Genomic DNA, 19,898 nt, shown 5'->3' with positions numbered 1-19,898 from the left:
TTGTCGATAACTTCCATTTCTTCACATGGTTTTCCTCATAATTCAAACTTAGTATGAAATTTTGCATGGTTGTGTATTTTAATTATGTAAACAATATACTCCAAGCTCTTTGTTTTGACACCAGTAACTTCACTTTTAAGAAATAATTAACAGTGCAAAAATTACATATTTGACTTGAAGGGTAATGTTTAAGAAATGTTTTTGATGGAATATCCTAGAAATTATAGTATGTGTTGATGACAAAAGTCTTTAAGCCAGGTCAGTAAATAACCATGGACATATTCAATTACTTGCAGGATTTATAGTGCAGACCTCAGTTAACTGCGAAGTTGAATATGCAAATATGAGATAAAATATTACTGTTAGTTACTACCCTTATTAAAATTCAGAAAAACATTTCATGAATGGTACTGAAGGTACACTGCCTGGCAAAACATATTGAAGCATCCAGAAGAAATGGTATGATGTCGATGAAACTTTGTACACGAAGACACCATTGGTGTTTGTGCAGACGATTAGAGACAGGTAGAACGGCCACCATAGGGCATTGCTGTTCTTCGTGTTTAGTGTTGGCTTATAAAGGTCGTGAACAGCGTCACATGTTGAGTGATCACTGTAAAGGACACGGAGATGCTGCGAACTCGTATGAGACAGCATTATTAGCACCTGCCAGAGTTTGAAACGGGCCTCACTTTCGGGTCTCCATTTGGCCAGCTGGTCGAATAGCGCGATATCCAGTGTCCCGATGTTGGACCACCTAGAAACGTGAGAGCAAGCACACTCGTCATCAAGGTTTCGGTTGAACACGTCCGACTACCACAACGGAGGATTACCATATTCTTCGCTAAGCACATCATTACCGTTTACATCTGCGCCTGCCATCTGAGAACAAGGTGAACTCCCTGCAACACTGTATTTTTATCATCCCTCACCATAGGTCGGAGGCTAGCAGCGGCCGGACTAGGGAATTTCCGTCCAAATCACAGGTTGCCGTTAACACCGCAACACAAATGGCTGCGTTTGGAGTGGAGCCGTGACGGGGAACGTTGGGCTGTGATAAATCGCATCACATTGTGTTCAGCGATGAATCGTGGTTCTGCACTACCCCAGACAACCATTGTCTACGAGTATGGCGGTGATCTGGTGGGAGGCACAGCGGTGTGACTCCTGGCGTCAGGGTGGGGGGCATGGGAAATGACTTCAGGTCACGGCTCGTAGTGATGGCACAACGGTACGTCACGGACATCCTGCGTCCTCATGTGTTACCTCTTGGGCGACAGTATCGTGGTGCCATTTCTCAACAGGACAATGTTTGTCCACACACGGCACGTGTCGCTATCAACTGTCTGCTTGTCTCGTGTCCAGCAAGATCCCCAGATCAGTCTTCTATGAACATGTGTGGCACCAGCTCGGACGTCAACTCTGCCCCAGTGTCGGTATCCAGGATATGAAGGACCTGTTACAACAGTTGTTGGGTCAGCTTGCCCCAGGAGAGGGTGGGATGTGCAAAGTGAAAAGTGGGCCCGTACTCTCAGGTTCTTTGTAAATTTGACTCAGTTTTGTAGAAGTAATATCACATACCCTCTCAAAACGTGAAGTTTTATTTTGTTCCCATCTCCTTTCTGAGTGCTACAATGTTTTTGTCAAACAGTGTACTGTATATGAAGTATGCAACATGTTGTTTAAGTGTTCGTAGTAAATGAGATGTCTGACTCCTTGACTGAAGGCTTAGCATACTCGCCTTCGATTCAGAGGACCCGGGGTTCGATTCTGATCGAACCAAGGATGTTAACTGTGTACGGTTATAATTCTATTAATTTACATACCACACTAGCAAACACGAAATACTGAATATATTCCTCCACGTAGGTTAAGCGTAGGGAAGGGCATCCGGGCGTAAGAAAGGTCAAATGCACATCAGGTGATGACCCAAATTGGAAAATTGGGGAAAAGCCAGGAATAAGAAAAATGTGTAGTTCCTGATCTATAGCATTTGAATTTTACGAAATATAAACCAGCAAATGGTGTACCTCCCCTTTCGACGGTGCCTATTGCAAGACCATGTCACATACAATTCATAAATAATAAAGAATGTTTCTTGAAAACAACATTATTGTATGAGAACTGAGAATATTTGGTATATCATAGAAAATGTTACATACCCATCTGAACTATTGCATATAAATGTACTCATTTATTTGACAGAAATCACAATCAAACAGTAGAAATTCTTGCAGAAGAATATTGGAGAGGAAATTTCATCACACATACACATTAATCAACAGACCCAGGAAACAAAGGACATATCATGCATTTCACAACCTTCTAATCGTAACATCATCAATCATACAGATAAGACGAAATATCTTATCACTTTGTTGTCGGTTGCCCCTCAAAAATTTTCCATCCATATTTACTAGCAGCACTTCTCATGGAAACCCATATAATATTTTTACATCCTTTATTCGACATTTTCATGCTTCCAAGAATGTTCGCTGTTAAATATTATTCTTTTATACTCTGAAATGAAATGAAATGAAATGGCGTATGGCTTTTAGTGCCGGTAGTGTCCGAGGACAAGTTCGGCTCGCCAGATGTAGGTCTTTGGATTTGACACCCGTAGGCGACCTGCGTGTCGTGATGAGGATGAAATGACGATGAAGACGACACATACGCCCAGCCCCGTGTCAGCAAAATTAACCAATTATGGTTATAATTCCCGACCCTGCCGGGAATCGAACTCGGGACCCCTGTATTCAAAGGCCAGCACGCTAACCATTTAGCCATGGAGCCGGACTTTTATATTCTGACTTCATATTATATCATCACAAGGTTGACTATTATCTGAAATGGAGAAATTTGTAGGCAAGCTACCTACTACTGAAGGTCCACAACTCAGTAGCATACGATGACGATTATTATTATTAATTGATGTACATCCCCAGCATTTGCCTGGTATGAAAATGAGAATGTACGGAAAACCACCCTCAGGGATGCCAATAGTGGGGTTCGAACCCACTGTCTCCCGAAAACAATCTCACAGCTGCGCGCCCTTAACCGTACGGCCAACTCGCTCGGTCTCCAATAGGTTCGTATGTATGAGTTGTACTGCCAATGTCACTCTCGAGATCAGAGCTCAATGTACGAAGTTTCCTTGAGAAGTGCTTGAAAATGATTGTGGACACAAGCATGCTCACTGTCGCTAGGACTGCAATGATGACGAGGGCTATGAGCGCTCCTTGATACTGAGATAATAATGTGTATATCTCTTTGCGGACACGTGCTCTCTCATGCTTCAGCACTTTATGCTCAAGTCTTTCTGTCACTGGACCTTCATTGAATCTCCCTCTTGGACTGAGTGCAGTTGCTTGATTGTCCGTAATTATTTGTTCAGGGACTTTAGGGGCTTGCAAGTTGAGATCTTGACAAAATTTTCTCTCTCTTCCTGGGTATATCGATTGCCTTTTACTGCTTCCAGGCATGTAACAATGCACCCAAGGGTGATGTGAAACATCCGCTGGCCTTCTGGAAGATATATAGTTTAGTAACTTAATCAAATTACAATCACAGGTCCAGTGATTATTACCTAAGTTAACAACCCGTAGATTTTGCAGACCCTCAAGTACATTTATAGACATGGTCTGAATGTTATTGGACTGTATGTTAATATTTTGAAGACTTTTTAAGGACGAAAAGCTTCTCGGAGTTAGAGATGAAATCGCACAACGACTTATATCCAGATTTTGTACAAATGGAGCATTGAGAATTGGGGCATTGACGTTCACTTGCACCAATGGATTACCTTGTAATGAAATTGTCTTCAATTTCAAATTATGAATAAACAAATCAGGATGAATGTACCTTAGGTCGTTGTAACTTAGGTCAATTACTTTGAGATAAGGTACTACATAGAAAGTACTCTCTTCAATATCCTCTATTTCATTTCGCTGGAGATATATTTCTTCGGCATGTGAATAGCATTCAAATGAGTTGCTGCTCAATGAAGTTAAAAGATTATCATACATGTACAGAATTTCATATCTTCCTCCAGTCAAGGGAACTGAAGTAAGCTGCGCATTAATACACCGCAGAGTAGTGTCGTTTACAATGCATGAATAAGGAACATCTATTATTTCTGCTGTTATGTAATTACAAAAGAATAACAGCTTTAAGGATAAGATCCTCACAGCCATGTTGATAATTATTTTACAAGCCATTCTGTAGTAAGAAAAATGAACTTATTATACTATACCATACTATATTATAATATAATATACTATATTGTAGTATACTATAATATACCATGATATAATATAATGTAATATATTATTAATATGTGTTTAGTAAGTCAGGTAATCCTTCTGGCATCTTCTCATAAACAGGATGTAGCTGAGAAACTAGAGACCTTGACCTCTGTCATTGACAGAATCAACAGCAAAGTGACCTGTGAACACAGAAATGTTATAGATTAAAAATATGCATTATAAAACACAATTATAAAACAAGCAAATTTGTAGTTTACGGTTACGATGGTACGGACACGTGCTTCGAGTAGACAGCGCATTTGGCGGAGGCAGAGCCGGGCAGAGTGGCTCAGACGGTTCAGGCTCTGGGCTTCTGACCCCAACTTGGCAGGTTTGATCCTGGCTCGGTCTGGTGGTATAAGAAGGTGCTCAAATACGGCACACTGTGTCGGTAGATTTACTGGCACGTAAAGGACTTGCTGGAATAAATTCCGACACCGCGGCATCTACATACTCTATAAAACGTAGTTAGTGGGACGTGAAGAAAATAACATTATTATTGCCGTAGGAAGAGATTTGACTATTGTAATTGCGGGAAGACGATCAGCAGGAAGATCAAAGCAGCAAAGGCTCGAAACCCTTCATAATGACCCCGACGAGCATATGATTGTGTCAGGTGGAGAAATAAATTGAAGAAAGTGGAACACCGCAAAACTGCGGGACGAACGCTCAGTAAATAATAGTAATAATAATAATAATTGTACCGGGCGGTACACCTCCACGCCGCTTGTTCAAACATTGCGCCAATTGGAACTCCTCTACAGGAGAAAGCCTGATCCTTGAAAAACTGTATTAACTCAACAGTTTCTCCGAAGATGGCTCTGTGTGAATTTTGATGTGTTTTTGTTTGTCATTGATCAAGAAGTGTGGACGTTCTCTACCAGATGTCTCTACAAAAAAACTATGATCATGCACTCTGGTGCAAAGGAATGAACCTTCTTGAAGAAATTTTGTATTCAAAAGTTGTTATCGTTACTAAATTTTGTTCTTTTATTTTTGGGTTGGCAATATTAATCCTTCCTTCCGCCAGCTTTGAACTTATCCAATCCCGAATTTCTTTAATTAATTCTCAGCCAATCATGTATGTCTTCTTCGATATGGATATGTAGCTCTAAGCTATCCAATAAAGTTGAGGGGGTGTGTCTACTCATTCTTGAAAGGTCTCGAGTTTTCCACGAGAGTATAAAACTGCTGATTTTCTTGTCTCCGGGCCACTAGTATAACATCTAACTCAGTGTGTGGATATGTAGCAGGGGGCGAAAAGCGCCTCTTTCTTCAAGCAGCAGTTCCTCTACAAGGTAATGGCCGTTTAACATATTTATTTCTTGCTAGCTAAGCAGTCTAACTCTCGGGGAGGGTTCGAATCATTTAATATGTAACCCATCTTTTTAAAATGTAAATTTCTTTTCTGTCTATGTAAAATCTACAAATCTCTTTTACTGTAAAGCGGTGATAGAGAGTGCTTTACCCTCTCGAGCTCCCCTTCATTTTGAAATTTAGGTGACTACGTTTTCATAACTGTTTCTTCTCTTCCTTAATGTATTAAAGTTTTCTCATACGAGTCACCTCCCTAGCTTGGGATTAGCCCCTGTATTATCGGCCTAGCGCCACATAGGTTTCAAGACAAAAACTTTATAGGAGTGCAAGTTATCGCCTTCATTCAATTTTGTATTTTGGGCCATTTATTTAACTCGTTTTGTTTTCCTTCCTGAGAAGGCCCAGTAGATTGTGTACGAGGTACCCCTGTACCATTATATGTGTGCCTTGAGGGCAGTTAGTGTGAAGTCTGCTTATGGCCTCCTGATAGGCTTGAACTTTGAGAGCGGATCTGCTCTTTCCTAAATTTGATCTCTGTGTGCCTCTAGGAGGCTTAACATTGTAATTAGGAGCAAGTGCTCCTTGGCATGATGGGGTTTTCTGCCCCTTTGTTCAATTTTGTACCTTGGTAAAGTTGGACTAATAGCTCAAGGATTGTGATTGTGGGTCTCGAAGCACAGACCTTGTAATAATCCCCTAACACTTGTAGTTTCTTTGTATCTGATTTTGGCTTGTTGTTGACTTGTTAAGTTTTCAAATTCTATGTCACGATTGTTAAGTTTTGAAAATATAACCTTTGTTGAAATTTTAATTCTTCTTTCGAACTTGTAGTTAGACCCATTCCAGCCCGCACCTTCTTTCACCTCTGCCTTCCACGGATAACTCCGTAATAATAATAATAATAATAATAATAATAATAATAATAATAATAATAATAATAATAATAATAATCATAATAATAATAATCATAATAATAAATAATAATAATAATAATAATAATAATAATAATAATAATAATAATAATAATAATAATTGTTACCGTGTTTTGGTGGTAGTTATGCATGAAAGAAGGTGCTGGGTGGTGAAGGGGTCTCAAGCTACTAAAGTGAAATTAATTTTAAAATTTAACAAGGTTATATTTTCTTTTCAAAATTAGGGAACAACAAATAGAACAGGTACTTAGTAGCCGAAACACAATTGACAAATACATTTACATAGGTACCCCATTTGGGGCTTCAAAAAGTCAGAAACATAATTCTTGAGCCATGAGCCCAACCTTACAATGAACACCATACAACAAAGGGGCCGAAAACCCCCAAACATGCCAGAAACACCGGCTTCCAATTACATCCAAAAGCCTCCTTGAGGCAGAAACACAATTTTCAAAAAGGGCAACTTCCCCTTAAAATACAAGCCTATCATAGGCCACTCCGAACTCCACCTTTAAGCCGTCCTCAAAGGACATATACACAGGGGCAAAATACCCAATCTACTGAGGTCTGTTAAATGACAAGAAAGTTAATACATGACCTCTAAAATCACAATTTGAGAGGAGGCGAACTTGCACTCCTAATACACTTTGTCTTTAGGACCTATTTTGGCTCTAAGGCCACTGATGCAAGGGCTAATCCCATACTACAGAGGTGACTTAAGAAACTACTAACTTACATTACTGAAGAATAGGTTGCGAAAAATAAGTTCACCTCAAACAATGTGAGTGGGAGCTCGAGAGGGTTAACACTCTCTATCCCAGTATGTCGCTTTACAAGAGAATAGAAGAAAAGAGAAGTTACATTTTAGGAAAAGGTTACATAGGGGAACGCTTAGAACCTGCCCCGAAAGTTAAACTGCTGAGCTGGCAAAGAAAAAATTTATTAATCGGCCATTACCTTATTGTTGACCGCTGCCGAGGAAAGAGGCGCTTCCCGCCTCCTGCTATGTACTTAATACACTGAAAGATGGAACAGAAGTGGCCCGGAGACCCTAAAATCAGCAGTTTAAATACTCTCGCAGAAAGTTCTAGGCGTTAGGGGAAAGAAAACACCCTCCCACAAAGATTTTATTGGGTAGGACCCCGCAACAGACTCAAGTTGGGGAAAGATACACCAGATTGGTCAGAAATTAATTGAAAAAATTCGTGATTGGATACATTCAAAACAAGGGGAAGAAAGGGGTAAATATTGCCAACTTAAACAATGACAGAAAGAAATTTAACAAAGAACAAACTCCTGAAATTAAATTTTCTCCAACAAAATAGTTCTTTGACTCCGCACTAGGGTGCACTATTGTTGATCTTCCGTAGTGTCCTCTAGAAGAGAAAGTTCACACTTCTTAATACAAGCAAGACAAAAGTACGTCGAAATGACACAGTTCACAAACTCAAAAATTTCCAGGTAGTGACATCTTCTGAGAAATTTGGAAATTAAGACCGTAGATAAAGTTCAGACTTCCTCCAGAAGAGGAGTTTCAACTGGCGCAACTTTTAAATAAACGGTGTGGAGGTGTACCGCCCGGTACAGACCTCCCCCCCCAAAAGTTCCTCCACGGGGTAACACAGAAGAACATAAACTTTTGTTTGAAAACAAGTTCCAAGTTTTGATGTTGATATTAAGATAACTTCCAGAAGTATTTGAGAAATTTCTTAATTCGGTTCCAAAATTTTGTTGTTGGAGGTGAAGTGAAGTCTTTAGGTTTATAGAAGTTGAATTTCTGAAGATAAGCTTTTACTACTTAAAAGTGAAGGAAAAATTTGCAATGTCCATCAGATATTGCTGTTGAATTCTCAAATGTAGTTATCTCTTATAGTAACTGTCCATGTAGTTGATGTTGATGAAGTTGGATGGTCGGACCGGCCGTTGCAGCTTGCGTCCAAAAGGAGGCCGCTCGGACCCCTTAAGTACCCTGAGATACCGCTCGCCCGCACTATGAGGGGAGCAGAGTGTTGAAACACGCCGCGCCCGCGGTGAACATATACAGGCTGCGGGCCAGAAGCAGGTCGTGCGCCGCACATCAGCCTTGGCCGGGAGGAGAGCTCCGGCTCGCCGTGCACATGTCGTCCTCGCTGGAAAGGAGGGGGCCCATCCCCCTCCCCAGTTGCTGCACGGCGCTGCGCGGCTGAGGGGGCACTGAAACATTAAGGCTAGGCGGCAGAATTGTGTTGCACCATCGTCTTTTTGAAGGCACAGGCATTATGGAGAGGTTGAGGGGCCAGCGGCGTGTAGATATCCGTGGCATTTAATCTTATGAAGCCACAGTGTAAGGAGGAGCAGGAGACGGGAGCGTGGTAATGGCCGTGGCAAGAACAGGATGGCAGTTTAACGGATCGGGGCGGGTTTTACAAAAGGCTTACATCTAAAACCAAAATATTATAGAAGGGGCAGAATGCCATAAAAGTGAAACTCAAAAAAAAATATAACCTTCATATCCTTTCAAAATAATATGAAGCAAGTTAACACAAAATTACACCGGTTTCACCTGGGACAGGTGAACCCTAAATATCCTCTCGGTGGCTGGATTACTTAACAATAAGGTAACCGGCGTAAGAAAATCGAGAATGATGCAAGGCCCATGAAATCTGGGGGCAAGCTTGCCCGCGGGAACAAAATTTTTGACCATAACCTGGTCACCTACCTTCAAAGGGGTTGGTCTCCGTCCACGATTATATCTTTCCCTAACCTTTTCATGAGACACTTTAAGATTGGCTTTAGCCTTCTTCCAAAGATCTTTAATGTTGTCCGGATCTATTATCTCGGGTAGAATGTCACTCAGAGACCAGAGGTTAGAGAGCGGCGAGTTGGGAACAAACTTGAACATTAAAGAAGCTGGAGTGAACTTGTGAGATTCATGAACCGCCGCATTCAAAGCAAAAGCTATCCAATGCAGGGACGTGTCCCACCTGGAAGGATCTTCATGATGATAGGCAATGAGTGCGGACCTGAGATTACGGTTAACCCGTTCAGCCAGAGATGGTTGAGGGTAATAAGCAGAAGTAGTTACATGAGAGATGGATAAGTCAAAACAGAATTTACGAAATAAATTAGATGTAAAAGCCTTAGCATTATCGGAAACTATGTATTGACAAGGACCAAAAGAAGCAAAGATAGTATTAAGACAAGAAATGGTGGACTGAGCGGTAGCCAGCTTAGTCGGAAATAACCAGGAAAATCTAGTAAAACCATCTACACATACAAAGATGAACTTGTTGGCATTCCCCTTTGACTGGGGGAAGGGTCCCACATAATCAATATACAGGCGCTCAATGGGGCGCGACGCTTGATGAGAAGACAAAAGACCTACCTTAGTGGACATGGTCGGTTTACTAAGCAAACAGGATTTACATGCCTTTACTAATTCACGGATTTCACCGTCCATACCTTTCCAGATGAACATATCACGAATCTTTTCACGAGTTTTAAAGATACCAAGATGCCCTCCTAATGGGGTCTCATGATAATACTTGAAGATCATAGGTACAAGAACCGCTGGAACAACAACTTTCATCATCTTATCATGCCTCGAAGGGCAACATAGAACTCCATTCCTCAGAACATAAGGGACAACATGTTCCCCAGAAGAAAGGGTTTCCATTATCGGAGCCAGCGTCGGATCTTCACGTTGGTATTTCTCGATATCCCTAAACAGCATGGGAACATCTGTTAGGATGGCATTAACCTCAGATAGCATGGACTCGGGAGGTGATGGACTGTCGACCTGTTCATGGTTCTCAACGTCGTCTGAAAACATACGGCTGAGTCCATCAGCGACAACATTTTCGGTACCTCGGATATGCCTGACATTGAATTGGAAGGCAGAAATACGGATGGCCCAACGGGCTATACGACCAGTACGACGCGGCCTACCTAAGACCCAGCTTAATGCTTGATTATCTGTCTCCAGGTCGAATTTGACATGTTCCAGATAGAGACGGAACTTTTCTAAGGCAAATAAGACTGCCAACCCTTCGAGCTCATAGATGGAATACTTGGCTTCTTGAGCCGATAGAGTCCTAGATGCATAGGCGATGGGTCGCCTCCCTAGTTCAGTCTCTTGAAGAAGGACTGCCGCTACCGCCGACGACGACGCGTCCGTTTGGACGATGAATTTCTTTGAGAAATCAGGCATAGCAAGGACAGGGGCATTACAGAGAGCTAATTTCAGATCTTCAAAAGCGGCTTGTTGAGAAGGTCCCCACTCGAATTTGATGCCTTTCCTACGAAGAAGGTTAAATGGCGCCGCTCTATTAGCAAAGTTAGGAATGAACTTTCTGAAGAAATTCACCATACCAATGAACCTGGCGATACCTTTAATGTCCTTGGGAGGTTTAAAATCACGGATGGCCTTAGTTCTAGAATGATCGACTGCTACACCGTCAGGTGACACAATATGCCCTAGGAATGACATAGAAGGCTTAGCAAAAGCGACCGTGGACAACTTGACAGTTAACCCAGCCTTACGAAGGCGATTCAGAACTTCTCGCAGATGATCTAGATGTTCTTCGAAGGTCTCCGAAAACACGACGACATCATCCAAGTAGTGATATAAGTACTCGAATTTGATGTCGGAGAAGACCCTATCTAGTAGCCTAGTGAGCACAGCTGCCCCCGTGGGGAGCCCGAAAGGCACGCGGTTGTATTCGTATAAATTCCAGTCCGTGGCAAACGCTGTAAGGTGTTTAGACTCTTCAGCAAGGGGAATTTGATTATAGGCCTGATTCAAGTCCAAGATAGTAAAGAACTTGGCCTTACGAAACCATGAAAAGCAAGAATGAAGGTCGGGAAGGGGCACAGATTGTAACACCACCTTCCGATTGAGAGCCCTGTAGTCAATTACAGGCCTGAAGCCCCCTTGGGGTTTCGGGACTAGAAAAATAGGCGAAGAATACGCTGACTTAGAGGGCCTAATAATACCATCCTTCAACATCTGATCGATGATTTCTTTCAGAGCCTTCATTTTAGGTGGAGATAGCCTATACGGTGGAAAACGGACAGGAATCGAATCCGTGACCTCAATTTTGTATTCGATCAGGTCAGTAACGCCAAGAGTATCAGAGAATACCTCGGGAAACGACTGACACAGTTTGCGAATACTATCAGCCTGCTCCTCAGGTAGATGTCTAAGGTCTAACAACATGTCATCCTGGGTAGGCGAAATAGAAGAACATGACACAGAATTACACTTTAATAGAGGAATTTTACAACTAGAAGCAAATTTGAATGTGCACGACCTAGACTGGAGATCGAGCACAAGACCAGTATGAGAAATAAAGTCAGCTCCCAATATAATGGGGCAAGACAATTGCTTGGCCACAAACAATTTAATTTTCCATGTAAATTTAAAAATACGAATTTTGACCAGTAAGGAACCTAGAATTTCTAATGGAGATGTATTAGCTGAAACACATTTCACAGGAGAAGAGTCATAGACAGGTAGGTTACAAACAGACTTCAATTTCGAGTACCATTCAGCCGAAATAATGGAACAAACACTGCCTGAATCTAATAGAGCTGTTATAGGTTCGTTATTTACCTCAATCTTAAGGAAAGGAACAGGTGCGGGGGTATCCGCCGCAATCTTAAGACACTCTTTGGGGCATTCAAAGGACAGATTAGCAGATTGAACGTTCCCAGAATTTTCGATCTGCTTACCAGGGGCTGAGCCTCGGGAAGATGAATTAGTTGACTCAGCCGAAGCCACTAGTCACTTTTGATTGTTGTTGGAAGTTACCCCAAAAGTTGAGCAGGAGAGGGTGCTATTAGAATTGGGACAATTCTTGGCGATATGTGAGAAAGCCCCACATTTAAAACAGCCTTGTGATGAACCAGCTCCATTATTTGCCCTACTAGGCTTGATCAGAGGACACTTGTTGCGCAGATGGTCAGGCGCCCCGCACGCATAACATTTACGGGGATTGACTGGTCGGCGAGGTGGAGGCCGAGTGTTACTAAAGGAAGGCGGGGGTTCTTTCGCGACACGCAAAGAATCGGCGTATCTAACTCCTTCCGCCGAGACGGCCAACGCTTCAAGTTCCGAGAAGGTTTGCGGGCACGCCGCGAAACACAAATATGACCTATAGGGAGGTGAAATTCCCTCTACAATAGCCTGCACAATCTGATCTTCAGGAAAATGAAGGGCAAACACCCTAGTATAAAACTTAATGTCCTGTATGAAATCAGCCAAGTTTTCATCCAAGCGCTGTACCCGATAATAGTATTTCTGAATCAGAGATGACCTCGCGCGGGCAGGAATGAAATTTGCAAGCAAGTGTGCGTGAAAATCTTCAATAGATGACTGTTCAGCAATAGCTCTTACTATTTTATCTGAGAGGACACCAATAGCATAAGGATAGATTATTTGTAAAATTTGACAAGGGGAAAGAGAAAACACAAGGGCGTGATCCTGAAATTCAACTAAAAATCTTAAAAATGAAATAACTTCACTGGTGGTGTTGACAGAAAACTTAGAGATACCTCTTAGCAACATTGCCAATGGATGAGGCAAGCTGCTAAACCCGGGTGACATAGTAGGTAGAGGTTTCAGGGGCAAAGAAGTTAATTCAGAACGGATGTTACTCAACGATGCACGGCGTTCAGACTCGTTGTCCAATGGGGCAGAGATAGTTTGAGCAGTGGGGGTTTTCCTATTTACTTCTCCCTTAGGAGACTCTTCCTCGCTACCTACATTCACTATGGTGGGTTGATCAGATTTGGGAGGAATTTCCCCAGTTAACAATTGAGTGACTTTACTAGACAATTCAGAAATAGTTTCAAGGAGCGTATTAGCTTCCTTCCTCTGAACGTCATTCACCTTTAGAGACAACAGATCATTAACTCTATTTGAAAAATGATATAGCCTGCCTTGCACACGCTTAATTTGATTAGGAGACGGATCATTTTCATCAAAAAAACTAACGACCGATGCTAGCCCAGTAATGTTCTCGACGATCGTGGAAAGAGAGTCATCAATTTCTTTCTCTCCCAAATTGGGGATGGAAATGGGCAAATCAAGGGAGTCTCTAAGCTTGTTAGTGTCGATAGCAACCGTGCCTCCAGATTGCACGTTTCTAATAGTTAATTCATAGATCAACTCCTCTTTGCGCAAGTAGTTAAGGAGGAGAACATCGCGAGGGCCGGGCATGATAACAGAAAAATTTTGAAAAACCTCAATAAAAAATTTCCAGCAACTGAGAAAATGGTTAGAGTTCGGATCAAAACAGAGTTTAGCCGTCAAAAGGGGCTAAATTGAGACCCATTCAACCACGCTCTGCTACCACTTGTTACCGTGTTTTGGTGGTAGTTATGCATGAAAGAAGGTGCTGGGTGGTGAAGGGGTCTCAAGCTACTAAAGTGAAATTAATTTTAAAATTTAACAAGGTTATATTTTCTTTTCAAAATTAGGGAACAACAAATAGAACAGGTACTTAGTAGCCGAAACACAATTGACAAATACATTTACATAGGTACCCCATTTGGGGCTTCAAAAAGTCAGAAACATAATTCTTGAGCCATGAGCCCAACCTTACAATGAACACCATACAACAAAGGGGCCGAAAACCCCCAAACATGCCAGAAACACCGGCTTCCAATTACATCCAAAAGCCTCCTTGAGGCAGAAACACAATTTTCAAAAAGGGCAACTTCCCCTTAAAATACAAGCCTATCATAGGCCACTCCGAACTCCACCTTTAAGCCGTCCTCAAAGGACATATACACAGGGGCAAAATACCCAATCTACTGAGGTCTGTTAAATGACAAGAAAGTTAATACATGACCTCTAAAATCACAATTTGAGAGGAGGCGAACTTGCACTCCTAATACACTTTGTCTTTAGGACCTATTTTGGCTCTAAGGCCACTGATGCAAGGGCTAATCCCATACTACAGAGGTGACTTAAGAAACTACTAACTTACATTACTGAAGAATAGGTTGCGAAAAATAAGTTCACCTCAAACAATGTGAGTGGGAGCTCGAGAGGGTTAACACTCTCTATCCCAGTATGTCGCTTTACAAGAGAATAGAAGAAAAGAGAAGTTACATTTTAGGAAAAGGTTACATAGGGGAACGCTTAGAACCTGCCCCGAAAGTTAAACTGCTGAGCTGGCAAAGAAAAAATTTATTAATCGGCCATTACCTTATTGTTGACCGCTGCCGAGGAAAGAGGCGCTTCCCGCCTCCTGCTATGTACTTAATACACTGAAAGATGGAACAGAAGTGGCCCGAAGACCCTAAAATCAGCAGTTTAAATACTCTCGCAGAAAGTTCTAGGCGTTAGGGGAAAGAAAACACCCTCCCACAAAGATTTTATTGGGTAGGACCCCGCAACAGATTCAAGTTGGGGAAAGATACACCAGATTGGTCAGAAATTAATTGAAAAAATTCGTGATTGGATACATTCAAAACAAGGGGAAGAAAGGGGTAAATATTGCCAACTTAAACAATGACAGAAAGAAATTTAACAAAGAACAAACTCCTGAAATTAAATTTTCTCCAACAAAATAGTTCTTTGACTCCGCACTAGGGTGCACTATTGTTGATCTTCCGTAGTGTCCTCTAGAAGAGAAAGTTCACACTTCTTAATACAAGCAAGACAAAAGTACGTCGAAAATGACACAGTTCACAAACTCAAAAATTTCCAGGTAGTGACATCTTCTGAGAAATTTGGAAATTAAGACCGTAGATAAAGTTCAGACTTCCTCCAGAAGAGGAGTTTCAACTGGCGCAACTTTTAAATAAACGGTGTGGAGGTGTACCGCCCGGTACAATAATAATAATAATAATAATAATAATAATAATAATAATAATAATAATAATTGTACCGGGTGGTACACCTCTACATCGTTTATTTAAAAGTTGCGCCAGTTGAAACTCCTCTTCTGGAGGAAGGTTGAACTTTATCTATTCTATTAATTCTCTCAGAAGATGTCACCACGTGGAAAATTTTGAGTTTTTGAACTGTGTCACTTTTGATGTGTTTTTGTTTAGCTTGAAGTAAGAAGTGTGAACTTTCTCTTCTAGAGGACACTACTGAAGATCAACAATAGTGCAACCTAGTGCGGAGTCAAAGAACTATTTTGTTGAAGAAATTTTTATTTCAAATGTTTGTTCTTTGCTAAATTGCTTTCTGTTATTGTTTAAGTTGGCTGTATACCCCTCTCTTTCCCCTTGTTTTGCATGTAGCCAATCCCGAATTTCTTAAATTAATTTCTATCCAATCAGATGTATCTTCCCCCAACTTGAATCGATTGCGGGGTCCTATCCAATAAAAACATTGTGGGTGGGTGTTTTCATTCCCCTAACGCCTAGAAACTTCCGCGAGAGTATATAAACTGCTGATTTTAGGGTCTCCGGGCCACTTCTGTTCCATCTTTCAGTGTATTAAGTACATAGCAGGAGGCGGGAAGCGCCTCTTTCTTCTTCAGCCGTTCAACACCAGGTAATGGCCTATTAATAACTTCCTTTCTTGCTAGGTCGGCAGTTTAACACTCGCGGCGGGTTCGAAGCATTTCCATCATGTAACCTTTTCCTAAAATGTAATTACTCTTTTCATCTTTTTCTTGTAAAGCTACATATTGGGATAGAGAGTGCTAACCCTCTCGAGCTCCCACTCACATTTGTTTTGAGGTGAACTTATTTTCTCAAACTATTCTTCGTTTATGTAATGTAAAGTGTTCTTCTCTAAGTCACCTCTGTAGTATGGGATTAGCCCTTGCGTTAGTGGCCCAGAGCCAGATCAGGTTTTAAAAACAAAGTGTATTAGGAGTGCAAGTTCGCCTCCTCTCAAATTGTTATTTTAGAGGTCATGTAATCAACCTTCTTTTCATGTAGTAGACCTCAGTAGGTTGGGTATTTTACCCCTGTGAATACGTCCTTAGAGGACAGCTTGAAGGTAGAGTTTGGTGTGGCCTTGTGATAGGCTTACAATTTTGAGAGCGGATCGCTCTTTGAAATTTGTTTCTGTATGCCTCGTGCAGGCTTTATGTGTAATGTTTGGAGCCCGTGCTCCTGGGCATGAATGGGGTTTTCTGCCCCTTGGCTAAAATTTTTTTTGGAGTAAGGCGGGGCTGATTGCCCAAGAGTTATGAAGTAAGGGCACTGAGCCCGAATCCAGTAATATTGTACCTACATTTTTGCTACTCTGTACCTGTTATGATTGTTATCTCTTGTTTTTGGAAAAGAAAATATAACCTAGTTAAATTTTAAATTAATTTTACATTGCACGTTAATTCCGTAGCTTGAAACCCATTGACACCCGCACCTTCTTTCACCTCTATCTACCACGGATATGTCCGTAACAAGTGGTAGCAGAGCGTGGTTGAATGGGTCTCAATTTAGCCCCTTTTGACGGCTAAACATTGCTTTAATTCGAACTCTAACAATTTTCTCAGTTGCTGGAATTTTTTGAGTTTTTTTTTAAATTGTTCTGTCATCATGTCCGGCCCTCGCGATGTTCTCCTCCTTAACTATTTGCGCAAAGAGGAGTTGATATACGAGTTAACTATCAGAAACGTTCAATCTGGAGGCACGGTTGCAATAGACACTAACAAGCTTAGAGAGTCCCTTGATTTGCCCATTTCCATCCCCAATTTGGGAGAGAAAGAAATTGACGACTCTCTTTCCACGATCACGGAGAATATTACTGGGCTAGCTTCCGTAGTTAGTTTTTTTGATGAAAATGATCCGTCTCCTAACCAAATTAAGCGTGTGCAAGGCAGATTATATCACTTTTCAAATAGAGTTAATGATCTGTTGTCTCTGAAGGTGAATGACGTTCAGAGGAAGCAAGCTAATACGCTCCTTGAAACTATCTCTGAATTGTCTAGTAAAGTCACTCAATTGTTAACTGGGGAAGTTCCTCCCAAATCTGATCAGCCCACCATTGTGAATGTAAGTAGTGAGGAAGAACCTGCTAAGGGAGAAGGCAATAGGATAACCGTTGCTGCTCAAACTATCTCTGCCCCATTGGACAACGAGTCTGAACGCCGCACATCGTTGAACAATGTACGTGCTGAATTAACTTCCTTGCCATTGAAACCTGTACCAACTATGTCGCCCGGGTTTAGCAGCTTGCCTCATCCATTGGCAATGTTGCTCAGAGATATATCCAAGTTTTCCGTTAATACCACCAGTGATGTAATTTCATTTTTAAGATTTCTAGTTGAATTTCAGGATCATGCCCTTGTGTTTTCTCTTTCTCCATGTCAAATTTTGCAAATTATCTATCCTTATGCTATTGGGGTTCTCTCAGATAAAATAGTAAGAGCCATAGCTGAACAGTCATCTATCGAAGATTTCCATGCACATCTGCTTGCAAATTTTATTCCTGCCCGCGCGAGGTCATCTCTTATTCAGAAATACTATTATCGGGTACAGCGCTTGGATGAAAACCTGGCAGACTTCATCCAAGATATTAAGTTTTATACTAGGGTGTTTGCTCTCCACTTCCCTGAGGATCAGATCGTGCAAGCTATTATCGAAGGGATTTCACCACCCTACAGGTCATATTTGTGTTTCGCGGCGTGCCCGCAAACCTTCTCTGAACTGGAAGCATTAGCCGTCTCTGCGGAAGGAGTTAGGTATGCCGATTCCTTGCGTGTGGCAAAAGAACCCCCGCCTTCTTTTAGTAATACTCGGCTTCCACCTCGCCGATCAGTCACCCATCGTAAATGTTATGCTTGCGGGTCGCCTGACCATCTGCGCAATAAGTGTCCTCTGATCAAGTCTAGTAGGGCAAATAATGGAGCTGGTTCATCACAAGGCTGTTTTAAGTGTGGGGCCTTCTCACATATCGCCAAAAATTGCCCAAACTCAAATAGCACCCCCTCCTGCTCAACTTCTGGTGCAAATTCCACCTATGCCAATAATAAAAAGTGACTAGTGGCATCGGCTGAGTCGACTAATCCATCTTCCCGAGACTCAGCCCCTAGTAAACAGGTTGTAAATGCAGAGAACAATCAGCCTTCAAATTCATCTTTTGAATGCCCTAAAGAATGTCTTAGGATTGCGGCGGATACCCCCGCACCTGTTCCTTTTCTTAAGATTGAGTTAAATAACGAGCCTATAACAGCTCTCTTAGATTCAGGCAGTGTTTGTTCGATTATTTCGGCTGAATGGTATTCTAAATTGAAATCTGTTTGTAAACTACCTGACCATGTCTCAGCTCTTATTCAATATGTTTCGGCTAATTCATCGCCATTAGAAATTCTAGGTTCCGTACTGGTCAAAATTCGTATTTTTAAATTTACATGGAAAATCAAACTGTTTGTGGCTAAGCACTTGTCTTGCCCCATCATATTGGGAGCGGACTTCATTTCTCACACTGGTCTTGTGCTGGATCTCCAGAGTAGGTCGTGCACATTCAAATTTGCGTCCAATTGTAGAATTCCCTTGTTAAAGTGTAATTCTGTATCATGTTCATCTATTTCGCCTACCCAGGATGAGATGTTGTTAGACCTTAGACATCTACCTGAGGAGCAGGCTGATAGTATTCGGAAACTGTGTCAGTCGTTTCCCGAGGTGTTCTCTGATACTCTTGGTGTTACTGACCTTATTGAATACAAAATTGAGGTCACGGATTCGATTCCTGTCCGTTTTCCACCGTATAGGCTATCTCCACCTAAAATGAAGGCTCTGAAAGAAATCATCGATCAGATGTTGAAGGATGGTATTATTAGGCCCTCTAAGTCAGCGTATTCTTCGCCTATTTTTCTAGTCCCGAAACCCCAAGGAGGCTTCAGGCCTGTCATTGATTACAGGGCTCTCAATCGGAAGGTGGTATTGCAATCTGTGCCCCTTCCCGACCTTCATTCTTGCTTTTCATGGTTTCGTAAGGCCAAGTTCTTCACCATCTTGGACTTGAATCAGGCCTATAATCAAATTCCCCTTGCCGAAGAGTCTAAACACCTTACAGCGTTTGCCACGGACTGGAACTTATACGAATACAACCGCGTGCCTTTCGGGCTCCCCACGGGGGCAGCTGTGCTCACTAGGCTACTAGATAGGGTCTTTTCCGACATCAAATTTGAGTACTTATATCACTACTTGGATGATGTCGTCGTATTTTCCGAGACTTTTGAAGAACATCTAGATCATCTGCGAGAAGTTCTGAATCGCCTTCGTAAGGCTGGGTTAACTGTCAAGTTGTCCAAGGTTGCCTTTGCTAAGCCCTCTATGTCATTCCTAGGGCATATTGTGTCACCCGATGGGGTAGCTGTCGATCATTCTAGAACACAGGCCATCCGTGATTTTAAACCTCCTAAGGACATCAAAGGTATCGCTAGATTCA

At 41.8% G+C, this 19,898-nt stretch overlaps 1 protein-coding gene across 1 annotated transcript in view; it reads right to left on the bottom strand.

Moving 5' to 3' along the window:
• Positions 1 to 2,165: 2,165 nt before the first annotated feature.
• LOC136873879 (leucine-rich repeat-containing protein 38) overlaps positions 2,166 to 19,898 on the bottom strand; it is a 52,490-nt gene continuing 34,757 nt past the window's right edge. The window contains exon 3 of the mRNA XM_067147180.2: positions 2,166 to 4,444. Coding sequence (XP_067003281.2) covers positions 3,054 to 4,217 — 1,164 coding nt within the window. The 5' untranslated portion in view covers positions 4,218 to 4,444 and the 3' untranslated portion in view covers positions 2,166 to 3,053. The remainder of the gene's footprint in view (positions 4,445 to 19,898) is intronic.

The sequence above is a fragment of the Anabrus simplex genome, chromosome 5 (assembly GCF_040414725.1).
Source record: "Anabrus simplex isolate iqAnaSimp1 chromosome 5, ASM4041472v1, whole genome shotgun sequence".
NCBI lineage: Eukaryota > Metazoa > Arthropoda > Insecta > Orthoptera > Tettigoniidae > Anabrus > Anabrus simplex.
This window is presented reverse-complemented; position numbering and strand designations above follow the sequence as displayed.